Source organism: Trachemys scripta, chromosome 3 (genome assembly GCF_013100865.1).
Source record: "Trachemys scripta elegans isolate TJP31775 chromosome 3, CAS_Tse_1.0, whole genome shotgun sequence".
NCBI classification, from domain to species: Eukaryota; Metazoa; Chordata; order Testudines; family Emydidae; genus Trachemys; species Trachemys scripta.
The window spans coordinates 51,176,455-51,190,142 of record NC_048300.1 but is presented as its reverse complement, the minus strand read 5'-3'; the positions used below and the strand labels follow the sequence as shown (position 1 = coordinate 51,190,142).

Here is a 13,688-nt window from a genome sequence, read left to right as displayed (position 1 = left end):
GATCAACTTGAGCAAGGTGGAGTGGTATTCTTCTGAGTTCTGTCCATTTAAGACTCCAAAGTGAAATACCACTTAGATCATGCAGATGTTCAAAATATTATTAGGTGGCCACTGCTGGGCTCATCTTCCTCTCGGAGAAACTCAGATTATCTGATGATCTCTGGGCTTAGCTCACCCTTACCAAGTACCTTGCAGGGCTTTACTGGATCCCCTTGCTTGACTTCTCCTTGGTGGGACTTGGATGCCCTGCTGGGCTCTGTAGGATTGGCTATCCATTGGTAATGCTCAGATTATTTCCTGGGCCCCTGCTTTTGTCTTCTGACTTGTTAGAACCACAGATCAGACTGTGGGGTAAATGTAAGGCTTATCTACAGAATTTAACTGTATTGATTAGAAATTGAAATAGTTGCAACCTTTAATGGAAACAGCAATAGCAATAGAAAAGTGCTTATTGATATAGCTTATTTCAGTAAATGTACTGAAATTTTAATATTTTATATTGGTATAACTGGTATAACTACATCTACAATAGGGGGTTCAACTGATTTAAGTATATCAAAGAGTCTATGCACAGTTTTTGTACTGATTTAATTGTTGCAGTCCAACATAGTTACATCAGTACAAAAAGTGCATTCAGACCAGCGCTAAGTGGTGGTACTCTACCAAGTGCAGTCCACTTCTGATGCCAAAAAAGTTCTTTCCTAGATCTTCATATGACCACTTCTCTCTCTCTCTTGCATGCTTTGACCAGCAAGGAAATAGCAGTGTTTCTCTGCAAGCCCCTAATTCAAGGCTTGATTAAAAGCCTCATATCTTTCAAGAAGAACAATACCATGGAGTGACAATCTAAAGACCAAGAATTAGACCTGTCATTGGTAAACATGATCTGCTTGGTGGAAACCAAATAGCTTGGTTGCTTCCAAGTAGCTTGCTTGGTCTACAAGTCTGATTCTCACTTTATGTACAAGAGGTTCCAGGTTCAAATGCTTGACAACTCCTCTTCGTATACGTATTGGTCATGTTTTTCTCATTCCATCCAAAAAACCAGGGCCTCATAGCCCTTCCCAAGACAATTAAATCCTGCTTCACTTGGAATACTCTGGATGATCTGGTGGTCCCTTCTGGCCTTAAACTATATGACTGTGCTTCTGGGAAGTCATTCCCTGAGGGGAATCAAGACTCACTCTGCAAGGCTCCTAGGGGACAATGAACAGGAAATGTGGAGAGCATGGCTCATGGTATTCATTCATACATGTATTGAACTCTACAAAGGAGGTTTCTCTTCTTTTGCGGAGGCATCCGTTTGGTTACCAAATAATTGCTTAACTTTAAAAAGTGTTTTATGAAGGAATTTATCTCTTTTATTCTACCTTAATATAAACAAAATTAATAATTCTGCTTTACTCCTTCCCTCCTCACTTACATGATACACTGTTACATTCCACTTGCTATGGGATGTGCTATATAGTAGAATGGAAAATTTCTTACCAAGCAATTTCCTTTCTAGTAATTCCATCTCAATCTGATCTTTCCTAGCAGTTGTATTGATTGCCAGAATATGTTTTAGGTTTCCAGGCTGTGATGAAATTGTGTAAAGGTAAGTGCATTTGTGATGATGTTCATATTGTGCTTAACTATCTTGAGCTTTGGAAGAACTCTTCTGGTGGCAGGAAGGGAGGGACAGATTTTATTCGTGGAGCCTCTGACAACAAAACCTCAGAATTCTGCAGGAAAAAGCCTTAGTCCATTCATTACAGATTCTAGAGGATATTACTACTAGAAAGAAATTATACACATCTTTATACACCTCTATCCCGATATAACGTGACCGAATATAACACAAATTTGGATATAACACAGTAAAGCAGTGCTCCGGAGAGGCGGGGCTGCGCACTCCGGTGGATCAAAGCAAGTTCAATATAACATGGTTTCACCTATAATGCGGTAAGATTTTTTTTTGGCTCCCAAGGACAGCGTTATATCGAGGTAGAGGTGTACTTAATAAAACACACACCAGTCTTATGTGGGAAGTATAAGTTTAATGATGTCTTTACCTACTCATTTAATTACTTTTAAGTGCCTGGAGTTTCTAAATGATGTGATACATTACTATAATATTGTCACTTAGCAATTGTTACTGGTATTTTAAACAAAGTTCATTGATTTTGGAATTTCCGCAGATTTTTTTGACATCCTTCATTTTCTCCTGCTAGGTAAGTAAATGAAGACCATTTCAAATAGATGGAATGCATATGTTATAAGATTACTAAATTGAATTAGCTCTGTTGCCCAAACTACTAATGGCTCCTAAAGAGACCTGCCTCGTTCGGTGTACACTGTACAAAGCATGTTACTATGGAACTCAGGCCTTGGTCCATACTGGTTTCCAGCCATGAACAGCCAGTAAAAATCTCTTAGTGTAGATGCTATAAGCCACAGTTTTTACCCAGGAGGTTTACCCCTGCTTGAAACTGGGGTAAGTTGTACCATTGTAAATTGCTGTTTATAGTAGCTTTACCTGTGTTGCCTCAACTGGCAATTTTTTTTTTTTTAAATCAAGATTGAATGTTTTTCTAAAAGCTAATTCCTGTTTGAACCAGGGTATATTCCAGGGAAGTTCTATGGGCTGTTATACAGAAAGAGCAGATGATCACAGATGTCCCTTTGGCCAAGGAATCTGTAATCATTTACATAGCACAGCTACACTGGCGGCTGGCCATCAATGGCTACAGCCAGGACAAATTACCTATGTAAACAATTCCTTAGTAACCCCCTCAACAAATATCTCTAATAATGCTCTGTATTTACACATGGCTTTTCCAGCTGTAGATTTCAGAGTACATTAGAAAGGTAAGCATTATTATTTTAATTTGGCCTAATTAGGTACAGAGATTTGAAGTTGTTGCACAAGCAGCACCATGGTCTAGTTGATAATTATGGATCTTAGAACTGATTTCTCAGGAGGTGTTACTAACTCTGCCACCCCCTGCATGTGTAGCCTTTGGCAAGTCACTTAAAAACGTAGACCCTGGTTCTCTGTTTAGCAGGACTACCACATGTCACAGCAGAGGAGCAAGGGAGTCATCAGAGACAATTGTGACTGCTTGATTCCCTATCTAGTTCTATGCTAGCCCCAACCTCAGTGTAGTTTAGAGCAACCCGGGGACCTCTAAATTAGTTCCCAAAGAGTCATCAGCCCTCCAGGGTTGTTGTTTTGTTTTTTTTTTAATGTAGCATGCCTCCCCTTGGTCCAAGAATGGGATTGCCATAGGAGTTATCTACACTGGCAACAGAGTCATTAGGGGTTCCTCCACAAGAGGGTCATCAAGGCCTCTTTGTGCCAAAAGAGTGGTGGCAAAGCAAAGGGGACAGAGTGCAAGAGAGAATCTAGCCCTGCCTTTATTCCTCATTCCAGCCGAAAATGAACCTTGTGCACAGTCACCCTAGGCCAGGGATGGCCAAACTGTGGCTCATGAGCCACATGCAGCTCTTTTATCATTAGAATGCAGCTAGTGGAGGGTCCCCCCAATTCTCCACCTCTTAGACTGAAGGGGGAGCTTGATACCTCTGCCTTGCAGCAGGGTGGTGGGGTAGGGGCTTCTGCCCAGTGGGTGGGGGACGTTGTTTCAGGGCTTCAGCCCAACAGGGTGCACCTGCCAGGGTGTGGGGCTTCAACAGCAGCAGGGCTGAAACCCCAAACCCCATCAGGCACCTCCTGCAGGGCTGAAGTCCCAAGCTCCAGCTCTCAAACTTCTGAAGATTGGTGTATGCAGCTCAGAGGGCCAATAAGTTTGGCCATCCCTGCCATAGACCAAGATATGATTTGCATGGGGAATGTAGCAGAAGTAATGTTATGTGATCCTGGAGTTTTCTTTCTCTTTTGAAAAGCTCCCCCAGGCCAGTTTGGAGGAAAGACAGGTGACAAAATTCCCAGTCACCTCATCTGAGGTAACAGGAACAGTTGGTTGACCTGGCTAGCTGCTATTACAGATCTGTTATGGGAAATCTTCATTGATTATTGGAGATATTCTAATGTTTAACATTTTAAACTTTAGATTTTGCTTTAAGCATAGGTTCAGTTTACACTGGCTTTTCACCTGTGGGAATTTTCCCCATATTAGTTGAACCCCAGTTTAGGTTCCAAGACACTAAATCTGAAAATTATATAGTCACATGAAAGCAGGTGAATAGCACTATTGGAGTAAATGGGACTATTCAGATGCTTAAAATTTAGCTAAATCTGTGTTTAAGTATTCGCAAGAGGTTAGAGCCTTCTGAAGAGGAATTGTATAGAGCCTTTCAAAGAAAGTTTACTATCCACACCGTTAAGAGGACACTAACTGAAGAAAGATTCTGATGTATTTTTATGCGGTTTTGGTTAACATCTAACCTAATTCATGGGGTGGTAGGGCATGTTAGATTTACATAGTTTGCTGGCTCAAAGTTTCAAACTCTTTTTTTTTTTTTTTCTCACTGCTAGAAGGGCAATTAGGATTTACATTCTCCCTCCCCACCCCTGACCCCCCCCCCCAGCCACATCTGTGCTAATCAAATTATGACTCAGAGGTAAATTAACACATTTTGTTGACTATTGTTCAAATCTGCTCTCTAATTCAATCTTCAGCTGCAATTTATCAAAACAGGTTTCTTGACCTGATTTAGCAACAGAAGCTGCAGATTGGATACTCCAGTACCTCTCCCCTTTTGTCTGAGTCTGCTCTACACTAGAAATGCAACATAGTGAAGGAGTTGATCCCTGCCTTCAGGAATTTAGAAAATGGCACATAAGGAAAAGCAAGTATAACAAATTATTTATTTTTCTTCTCAAAAAATGTCACAGGTTTTCCAAAACATAGTTCCAGGCGTTTCCTAATCCTTCTACAGAAGGTTAAATAAAGATGCAAAAATAAATAAACTAGGAGTTAAACTGGCTAGTGTGGGGTGGTTTTTTTTTTTTTTTTTTTTTTTTTTTAAATCTTCATTGCTAGGTCAACTGAGTATCAGTCTGTTCTTATTTTCAAAGCCGAGCTGTATTTTCATCCAATGGTAGTTTTACAAGCCCCATGTACCTTACTTAAAATAAATAGATAAAATAAAGTTTTACTATTGCACTTAATTTCATCCTCAAGCTAGCGAACAGTTTTGTATTCATCATGGTAATTTCTGTTATACACACTTGTATGTATATTAAGGGGGGAAACGGGTGGAACCGCCCAGAAATATTGGGTCTTCTGTACACTCCTAAATTTGTTGATATTGGGTATAATCTTAACTATGAAATAATCTAAAATCTTACACATTTAAGAAGACTAAGCTTCATTTAATTATACTGAGAAGATAACCTTGCACATGGTACTTTCTCTCCAATACTGTGTGCCTTTCTAACCCTACCCCACACACAGCTGTAGTCATATTGACACAAGACGAGGCAGTCATATTCTTATATGGTTCTCAATAGTGCAATTCTAAAACATTGTGATTAAATTACAATGCAGCGATCTACGAAGACGCTTAGAAGCTTTCAGTGGCTCAGTACATCCCTGTATCTATTACACAAACCAGTGATCCTGGGTGCCACTCCCTCCCTCCCGCCTGGCAGCAAGGAGTTTTAGGAACCTCTTAGGGTTCAGTGAAAGACAGGCATTCTGCAACATGTTATTCAACGCCTGCTGCTAGGAAACTTTTAGGAAGAGATGTGAGAGGGAATTGTACCAGTTCTAGGATTACGGTAACCTCCAGCGTACCTCTTGGCTAGTTTCACCAGTGGCGTTTTCAGTGGCTTTGTGTAAAGAAGATACGGAGTTGTGCGAGTCACTCCCCTTTGCCTATTAGGCTACAAGTCAAAAAACCAAACAAGTGTTGTTTATCTGTAAGTTACTTAAAAATAAGGAAACTAAGAAATTGCTTTCTACTTGTTTCACAGGCACTAGCACGGACTTAATTCTTGCCATGTCTCCCTTTCCTGAGTAAAATAGTTTTGTTTAGGAGGGGTTGTCTGGCTGATTAAAATTACACCAGGTAGATGATTGGTTAGTAGTTTTGTTTGCCAGACACCTGAGCTCACAAATAAATGCCCTTTTCATAAGGGACCTGTGACTTCCAAGACTTATTTTTATCACTCTAAAAGATACAAATGCGCCGTTTTTAAAACTCTAGGATTACAAAACGTTGCTTAAAAATTAACTCTTACACAGATTTCCTTTTGCCTTCCCCTACCCCCCGCGCGGATCTTGAATGGTTTCTTCAGATTCCCCTGAAGGCAGTTAAGGTGCTCTCCTCCCACTCTGAACCGGACTCCGAATAGCCGCTGGTGTCTTCTGCATCAGAGACGGGCGAATATTGTCCACGCATAATCTGGGGCGTTTGGGCGTGAGGACCACACAGCTTCCCCATACCGCCATGTCTACTCGCACCGGCTGAAAGGGGCAGGGAGGGCACTAGAAAATTCATTTCAGGTCCGATAGTCCTATTCGGAGGGACACTCTCAAAATCCACCCCAAGCCCAGGCTGGAAGGGCATTTTGGAGGGCCACTTGTACGGTCCCGCGTTTTCCTCTTTTATTTGAATGATCTGGGCTACTCCCGACAGCGCGTAATGAGGTTGATGATCCTCTGGAGCCTTTACGCTAGTGCTTAAATGATTGCTGGGAAAGTGAGTCTGGGTAGCGTAGGTAACCCCCGAAGGGCCCACGGGGGCCTGGAAGTAATTGTGCTGCTCCGTGTTTGATGTGTGCTCCTGAATGCCCACCGGTGGATATGCATTTTTGCCAGGAGCCTTGCGGCTAGGGAAAGGCTCCGCAGCTGCTGGACTGCTGCAAGGTTTCCCTCGCTGCCGCCGGGATTTGGCACGTCTGTTCTGGAACCAGACCTGGGAAGAGATCAGATATTAGCCGTAGGGATGTGGACACGTGTCACCATGCTGTGTTATGAACCCTAGTGAGCTGTGATTGCGAGCTGGCAGGATCAGGCCCATAGAATAAACATGTTCGCCGCTGCAAAGAGCTGGTTATCGGAGGGGTTAGGTAGAGACGTTAAACCAGCGGGGTTTGGCCTGATGTCTAATGATCGAGCGATTTTGTTCCATTCTTAGATGGGAGCAGCGTCCCAGGGCTCAAGGCGGAGGACCGAGGCCAAGAGCGCGTCCTGTGTGGTAAGGCTAGGCAAGGAAGTGCGCACACGAAGTGGCTGGGGAGTGTGGGGGATCCTAGCCTCACCCTTACAAATGACACGAGAGCCCTAGTCTCCCACTCACCTGGATCCTGGACTCCGGGATCTGGGTCATGTCGGCCAGCTTCTCCCGCAGGTAGATATCGGGGTACATGGTGTCGTTGAAGACCAGCTCCAGCGTCTCCAGCTGAGCCGTGGTGAAGTTGGTCCTTTTCCTGCGCTGGGAGATGGACGGCACCAGCTCAGCCGCGTCCGGGGGGAACGGGGCCGGCAAGGCAGCGGCCACAGTGGCCGAAGCGGGCGGGCTGAGATCCTGGGATAGGGAAGGGCAGCCACCTCCGGCCACTTCACTCCTGTCTGCAGAGACACAATGCAAGTTAGCCACGCGAGCCTATGCCGAGCTAGAGTTGGGGCGCAGCGGGGATCCGATGCGTACAGAGCTGGGACCTACCTGTGCAGAAGGCGCTGGGGAAGCGGTTCTCCGGCGGGGCAAGGCCCCCCCTGTGGGCTGCATTTTGGGTGGGATAGAGATCCATGGGGCTCCGCCCAACGTGCGCTGCGCTCCTGTAGCTGAGAGGGCTGGAGAGACCAGCGTGTTTGGGTTCCCCTTCTACGAGGCCGCCTCACACGCTCCTCTTTATACTGGGAGCGCAGAGGCCAGACGCCCCGGGGTGGATGGAGGTTGGTCTCCGGTGATCAAAGGCTTCCCGAGCCAGCCGGTCTCTTTAGGATGCAGGGGGCGCGGCGGCGGGAGAGAGAGACAGATGATAGTCGCTTCCTTAGGACGGAGAAAGAACAGGAATACTTGTGGCACCTTAGATTGACTCAAGAGGACAAAAGTGCGAACCGATGGTGCGCCCATCCCCTGCGAGCTTTATTCCTAGAGGTCTTCTCAGCAATCCAAGCTGCGAACACTAACACTGGCGTGTGGGCAGGAGGGATGGGGCGCCTGGACATGGATAAGCCAAGAGAAATAGGTTGAGACACGTAGGGTAACTAGGCTGTCCTGTATTCAGCACTCCGGCCAAACAGGACGCTCGGGAAGGGTTGTAGAAAAAAATGTTTCGATTGGTTTAACAAGCAACTGTTTGGGGTGTTTTTTTTTTTTTTTTAGAGGAATCAAAACCCTTCAGCTGGTGACTGAACAATCCGTACGTTGATACGTGCCGAAAACAGTCACTCTTAATAAAGAAGTGGGTTGTAGTAAACGAAAGCTTATGCTCTAATAAATCTGTTAGTCTCTAAGGTGCCACAAGTACTCCTACTCTTAATAAAAGAAGTGATTGGAAACCAAGCTCTCTGGGGCGGAAATTCAGAGGGGAAACTCTGATTTCCGGGTAAGGAATTGTACATGTGGGCTGGCCCTATACAAAACATTAGAAATCTGGACAATCCTCAAATAGAAGCTGCAAATCATTATTTTATGGAGTCCCTTCCTTTATATCATGATGTACTGGAATTTTTCCCTTCTACAATGACATGCATTTGAAAGAAACTGGCTTTAATCCATCATAAATAAAAGCGGTAACCCGAAAGTATACTCACCTGATGGTTGTTTGGTGGAGTGCGGGGGAAGGCAGTCATCACAAAAACCACCAGAACACTTGACTTGTGTTGTGGTGGCGGTGTGTTTGTTTGTTTTGTTGTTGTTTGTTGTAATTAACAATAGTTAACCATTCTCCTTAGACCCTTTGATTCACATGACGTGCCTCTGCCTTCCTTTCGAAGGGTACTCCCTGAATAAAATAGTCCTTAGGTCTTGGAGGCTCGTAAATGGATTTCAGAGTAGCAGCCGTGTTAGTCTGTATCCGCAAAAAGAACAGGAGTACTGGTGGCACCTTAGAGACTAACAAATTTATTAGAGCATAAGCTGTCGTGGGCTACAGCCCACTTCTTCGGATGCATATATGCATGTAGCCCACGACAGCTTATGCTCTAATAAATTTGTTAGTCTCTAAGGTGCCACCAGTACTCCTGTTCTTTTTTCGTAAATGGATTGTTACTGCACTATTGTTGAGCAATGTACTTTACCCATTAAAGGACACAGTGACCCTTCTTGATTGTGAAGCTGGTGGGCCGCTCTGGATGTGCATTCCTCCTTGAATCTTGCAGTTTTGGCATGTCTGTACTGGGCTTTTAACTATTTAAACCACAGCTCCAGCTAGATAGGCATCGATAACCATTTATAGCATTGTTTGTCTCTATGTACATTTACCAGCAAAACTGTGTGCCTTGTTTCAAATGACTGTAAACACTATTCCCTAACAGGCATGGTGTGTTTATATTCTGTGTCTTTTGACCTAGCTTTCCTTTCCTTGCTTATTGATCACAGGCATTTCTTTGCAATCAGTTAATCTATTCAGTCATTTGATTTAATGCACAGGTGTCCCCAACCCCAGGTCCTCATTGATAAATTGCCAAAGAGCCATGCATCATTGTAATAGGTGTGTGTTCAACTTCAGTTTCATTGCTGGTGATCAGCTCTGTTCTTGCTTTGCAGTTATTACAGAGAGGGGGGTAGGGCAGAGCAGAGCAGGGCTTCATTTTAAAGCTCTATGGACCACAATATGGGCACGCATTATGGGCTCAGTCCTGCAAATGCAAACAAGCATCTTATGCAGTGTTCTCGCAGGCCTGGGCCTTTAATGAGTCCCTGTCAAGTTTGTTAGGCCAGACACCTCGGCACTTATCCCTCTCAAAACATTCTCTTAGAATTCTTAAAGGATGTAGCTTTTCTTTTCCTACCAGTCTTTAGCGCTTGAGTATATACACTGAAGGTACTCTTTAGTGGCGTGGAAGGACCGTATGTACCTTACAGACTGAGAAATGGTAAATAAAGTTATCTCCTATTGATCTTCTCTCCTGTTTTGTTTGGGGAGTATCTCACGGTAAATTGTGCTTGTTGGTTTATAACATACCTGCTGCAGCAAAGATTTGTTCTCTGTTTTTAAGATATAGGTTACACACATCTGGAAATTCCTGTAGGTAAATATTAAGCAGAGGCCTGTGTCACTACAACATCTCTTCTTCTCCCACCCACTCACAACTAATGGGTGTAATTCCTCACAGTTGAGTACAGGGACGTCTGTGATAAATGCATCCCAGAGGGAGGAGATCTATGTAGATTTAATGCCAAAAATATTGAAAGTTGCTTAAGGTGTATGCTGCTTACTCAGTTGTCTGGGAACAAAGAATGTAGGCCATATTTACAGGATGAGGGACTTTATCCTGGGAAGCTGTGACTGAAAATTATTTGAGGGTTGTGGTGGATAATCAATTGAACGTGAGCTCCCACTGAGATGCTATGTCCAGAAAAGTGAATGCAATCCTGAGATGCATAAATAGGGGAATCTCAAAGAGGTCATTTCACCTCAGTAATCTGCACTAGTGGGACCGCTGCTGGAATACTGTGTCTAGTTCTGGTGCCCACAATTTAAGACAGATGTTGATGAACTGGAGAAGGTTCAGAGAAGAACCACAAGAATGATTAAAGGATTAGAAAAATGCCTTATAGTGATAGACTCTAGCTCAATCTATTTAGCTTAACAAAGAGAAGGTTAAGGGGCGACTTGATTACAGCCTGTAAGTACCTACACGGGGATCAAATATTTAATAATGGGCTCTTCAGTCTAGCAGAGAAAGATATAACAATGGCTGGAAGTTGAAGCTAGACAAATTCAGACTGGAGATAAGGCATGCATTTTTAATTGTGAGGGAAATTAACCACTGAAACAATTTACCAAGCATTGTGGTGGATTCTCATGGACTCACAGACTTTAAGGCCACAAGGCATAGTTTGACTTCTATATTTGGGGCAGGGGGCTTAATACTATACTATTTAATAGGTATAAGTCTAACTTTCAGATTTACTGATTGTTAGTGGTACTTACTTAATGAGTGAGTTGGGGGTGAAGGTGGTGCTCCTTCCCCACGCCCCCCTGTGTGGGGCTGGCCCAAGCCTCTCCTCCCTCTTCCCGTATGGGGCTGGCCCAAGTCGCCTGGCTTTGCCACTTGCCCCCCTGAACGTATACCAGAGGTTTTCACACTGTGGGGTGTGCTTCCCTATGGGGGCCTGAAAGAACATTTAGGGGGGCGAGCAGCAGTGCCTGGCAGCATGGGCCAGCCATGCATAACAGGGCTCACCCCTCTGAACATTCCTCTGCACACCCTTTAGGGGGGCATGTCCCATAGTGTGAAAATCTATGGTATACAGTTGGGAGGGTGACACCCCTACATGCACCTCCCAATCTCCACCCATGCCAGAAGGTACTATCATGATCATTTCACCTGCCCTGCACATCACAGGCCACAGAATCTCACTCACTCATTCCTGTAGTAAGCTCTGGCTGAGTTACTGAAGTCCTTAAATACTGATTTAAAGACTTAATGTTACAGAGAATCCACCATTTACTGTAGTTCAAACCAGCACTTGACCCATATCTCATGCTGCAGCTGAAGGCAAAAAACCCAACAGCCTGGGTCTCTGCCAGTCGGACTTGGGGGGAAATTCCTTCCTGACTACCAAATATGGTGATCAGTTAGACCCACCAAACATGTTGGCAAGGTCCACCAGCCAGACACCTGGGAAAGAATCATCTGTAGTAACTCAGAGCCCTCCCCATCTCAGGCTGTTAGGGACAGCAGTCACAGGTGGGCCATATGCCATTGGAGGAAATCTCATCATACCATCCCCTCCATAAACTTATCAAGCTCAGTCCTGAAACAAGTTAGGTTTTTCCCCGCAATGCTCCCCTTGGACAGCTGTTCCACCACTTCATTCCTCTGACTGTTAGTAACCTCCGTCTAATTTCAAGCCTAAATTTATGATGGCCAGTTTATATCCATTTGTTCTTGTGCTAACATTGGGTCTTAATTTAAATAACTCCTCTCTCTTCCTGCTATTTATCCCTCTGTTTTATAGAGACCAATCATATCTCCCCTCAACCTTTGTTTTGTTAGGCTGAACAAGCCAAGATCCTTAAGTCTCCTTTCGTAAAGTAGGTTTTCCATTTCTCTGATCATCCTAGTAGCCCTTCTCGGCATATGTTCCAGTTTGAAATCTCCATCACTGACAATTTATAAATCAAGATTGGATATTTTTTCTAGAAGATATACTCTAGGAATTATTTTGGAGATGTTCTATGGCCTATACAGGAGGTCAGACTAGATGATCACAATGGTCCCTTTTGGCCTTAGCATCTCTGAATTTATGATGACACCAAGACATAATTTAAAAACAGTACTTCAGTTTCCTTAACGCAGTTATGTAAAAACTCCTTTTACCAATGATACAAAATAAAGGAGGGCCTAAATTCTGTTTACATCTTTAATATACAAATTGTACCTCCCCCATATACTCATGCAGGCCCATTTATTCCAGAATAAGAGTGCCCCCACAATGTGGTGGTCTGGAATAACTAGAGTACTTTAAATTCACATCCTACCTTATTCTGGAATAATTTTCCTGTTTAGACAGACCCTAACTGATTAAAAGACATTCTGCCTGAACCTCCAAAGAACATGAAACAATTGTTCAGAGAGGTGTTAACTGCCCCATTCATCTAAATGGGTTGTTAACTTCGAACCCTGCTACTCAAGGGGAGATGACTGGGAGAAATGAAAAGAGTCTTGCTACCAGCATCTCATCATGCTCTTGTAAAGGGGTGGGGCTGAGTTTTCCTCTGGGATGGACATTAATTTGCCTGGTAACTGGGAGTGATAGTTTCGAGATGGGGGAGGCCCAGCTTCTCCACCAGCCAGCAGCTTTGAGTTTTACCCTTGTCACTGTTAATCCCAGTCATGGACCAGAGTGCCATTGTGCAAGCAGGGGCAGGGCCACACGGGTGTGGGGCGGGGGGAGAGCTGTGGGGGACCCACACAGGGGTGTGCCTAAATCCCCATTTGCCTCAATCTAGCCCTGCTGTAACTGAAGGTAGACCATGGATTTACATGCTTCCTTTTCCAGGTCAGACTTCCCATGAAGACAGACATTATATCAATGTATATTGAAAACAAACCCAGGAAAGAGCTAGTATTGGGAGATAATGGACCTATTCCCAACCTGTAGATCTGGAAATGGGCTCAGTTCTTTTGATCTTTCAGCACTTCCCTTGTAAGTGATTTATGTGACATCGTTAGGGCAACAGAAATTCCATGGGTTCTCTTGCACTTTCCTGTATCTTGATATTGAAAGGGGGAGGGAGGAGCTCCAATAACTAGCTTGTAATAATTAATCTGCTTTTCCTAAAGAATGAAATTATGAGGGACCCTTCACAGACTTCAAAACTTTAATTAGGAGACATAGATAGATGATATTTATATAGACTATAAAAAGAAGGGAAGGCAAATAGAAGAAAGATGGAACAGAATACATTATATTCTAGGTGTGGCACATTTTGTAGTCAGGATTCTACTTGGCTGCTATCTCTGCTGTAGTTAAGAATAACTCAGGATTTCCTTTATAAAGTGCAGTTTTCACATCTTAATAACATCCTATAACACACAACTCAGTAACTTGGGCCC

At 43.8% G+C, this 13,688-nt stretch overlaps 1 protein-coding gene across 1 annotated transcript; it reads right to left on the bottom strand.

The window, feature by feature from the left end:
* Positions 1-6,243: 6,243 nt before the first annotated feature.
* MIXL1 (Mix paired-like homeobox) lies at positions 6,244-7,702 on the bottom strand. The gene is made up of 3 exons (XM_034764568.1): positions 7,618-7,702; positions 7,252-7,523; positions 6,244-6,867 (listed from the first exon to the last, which is right to left on the bottom strand). The coding sequence occupies exons 1-3, from the start codon at positions 7,700-7,702 to the stop codon at positions 6,244-6,246; spliced, it is 981 nt and encodes a 326-aa protein (XP_034620459.1).
* Positions 7,703-13,688: the final 5,986 nt, after the last annotated feature.

Coding starts and splice junctions, on each gene's coding strand:
- MIXL1 (XM_034764568.1), bottom strand. CDS start 7,702: ATGGATCTCTATCCCACCCAAAATGCAGCCCACAGGGGGGGCCTTGCC. Junction 7,524..7,617: donor CCCCAGCGCCTTCTGCACAG/GTAGGTCCCAGC, acceptor GTGTCTCTGCAG/ACAGGAGTGAAGTGGCCGGA. Junction 6,868..7,251: donor TCCCGGAGTCCAGGATCCAG/GTGAGTGGGAGA, acceptor ATCTCTTCCCAG/GTCTGGTTCCAGAACAGACG.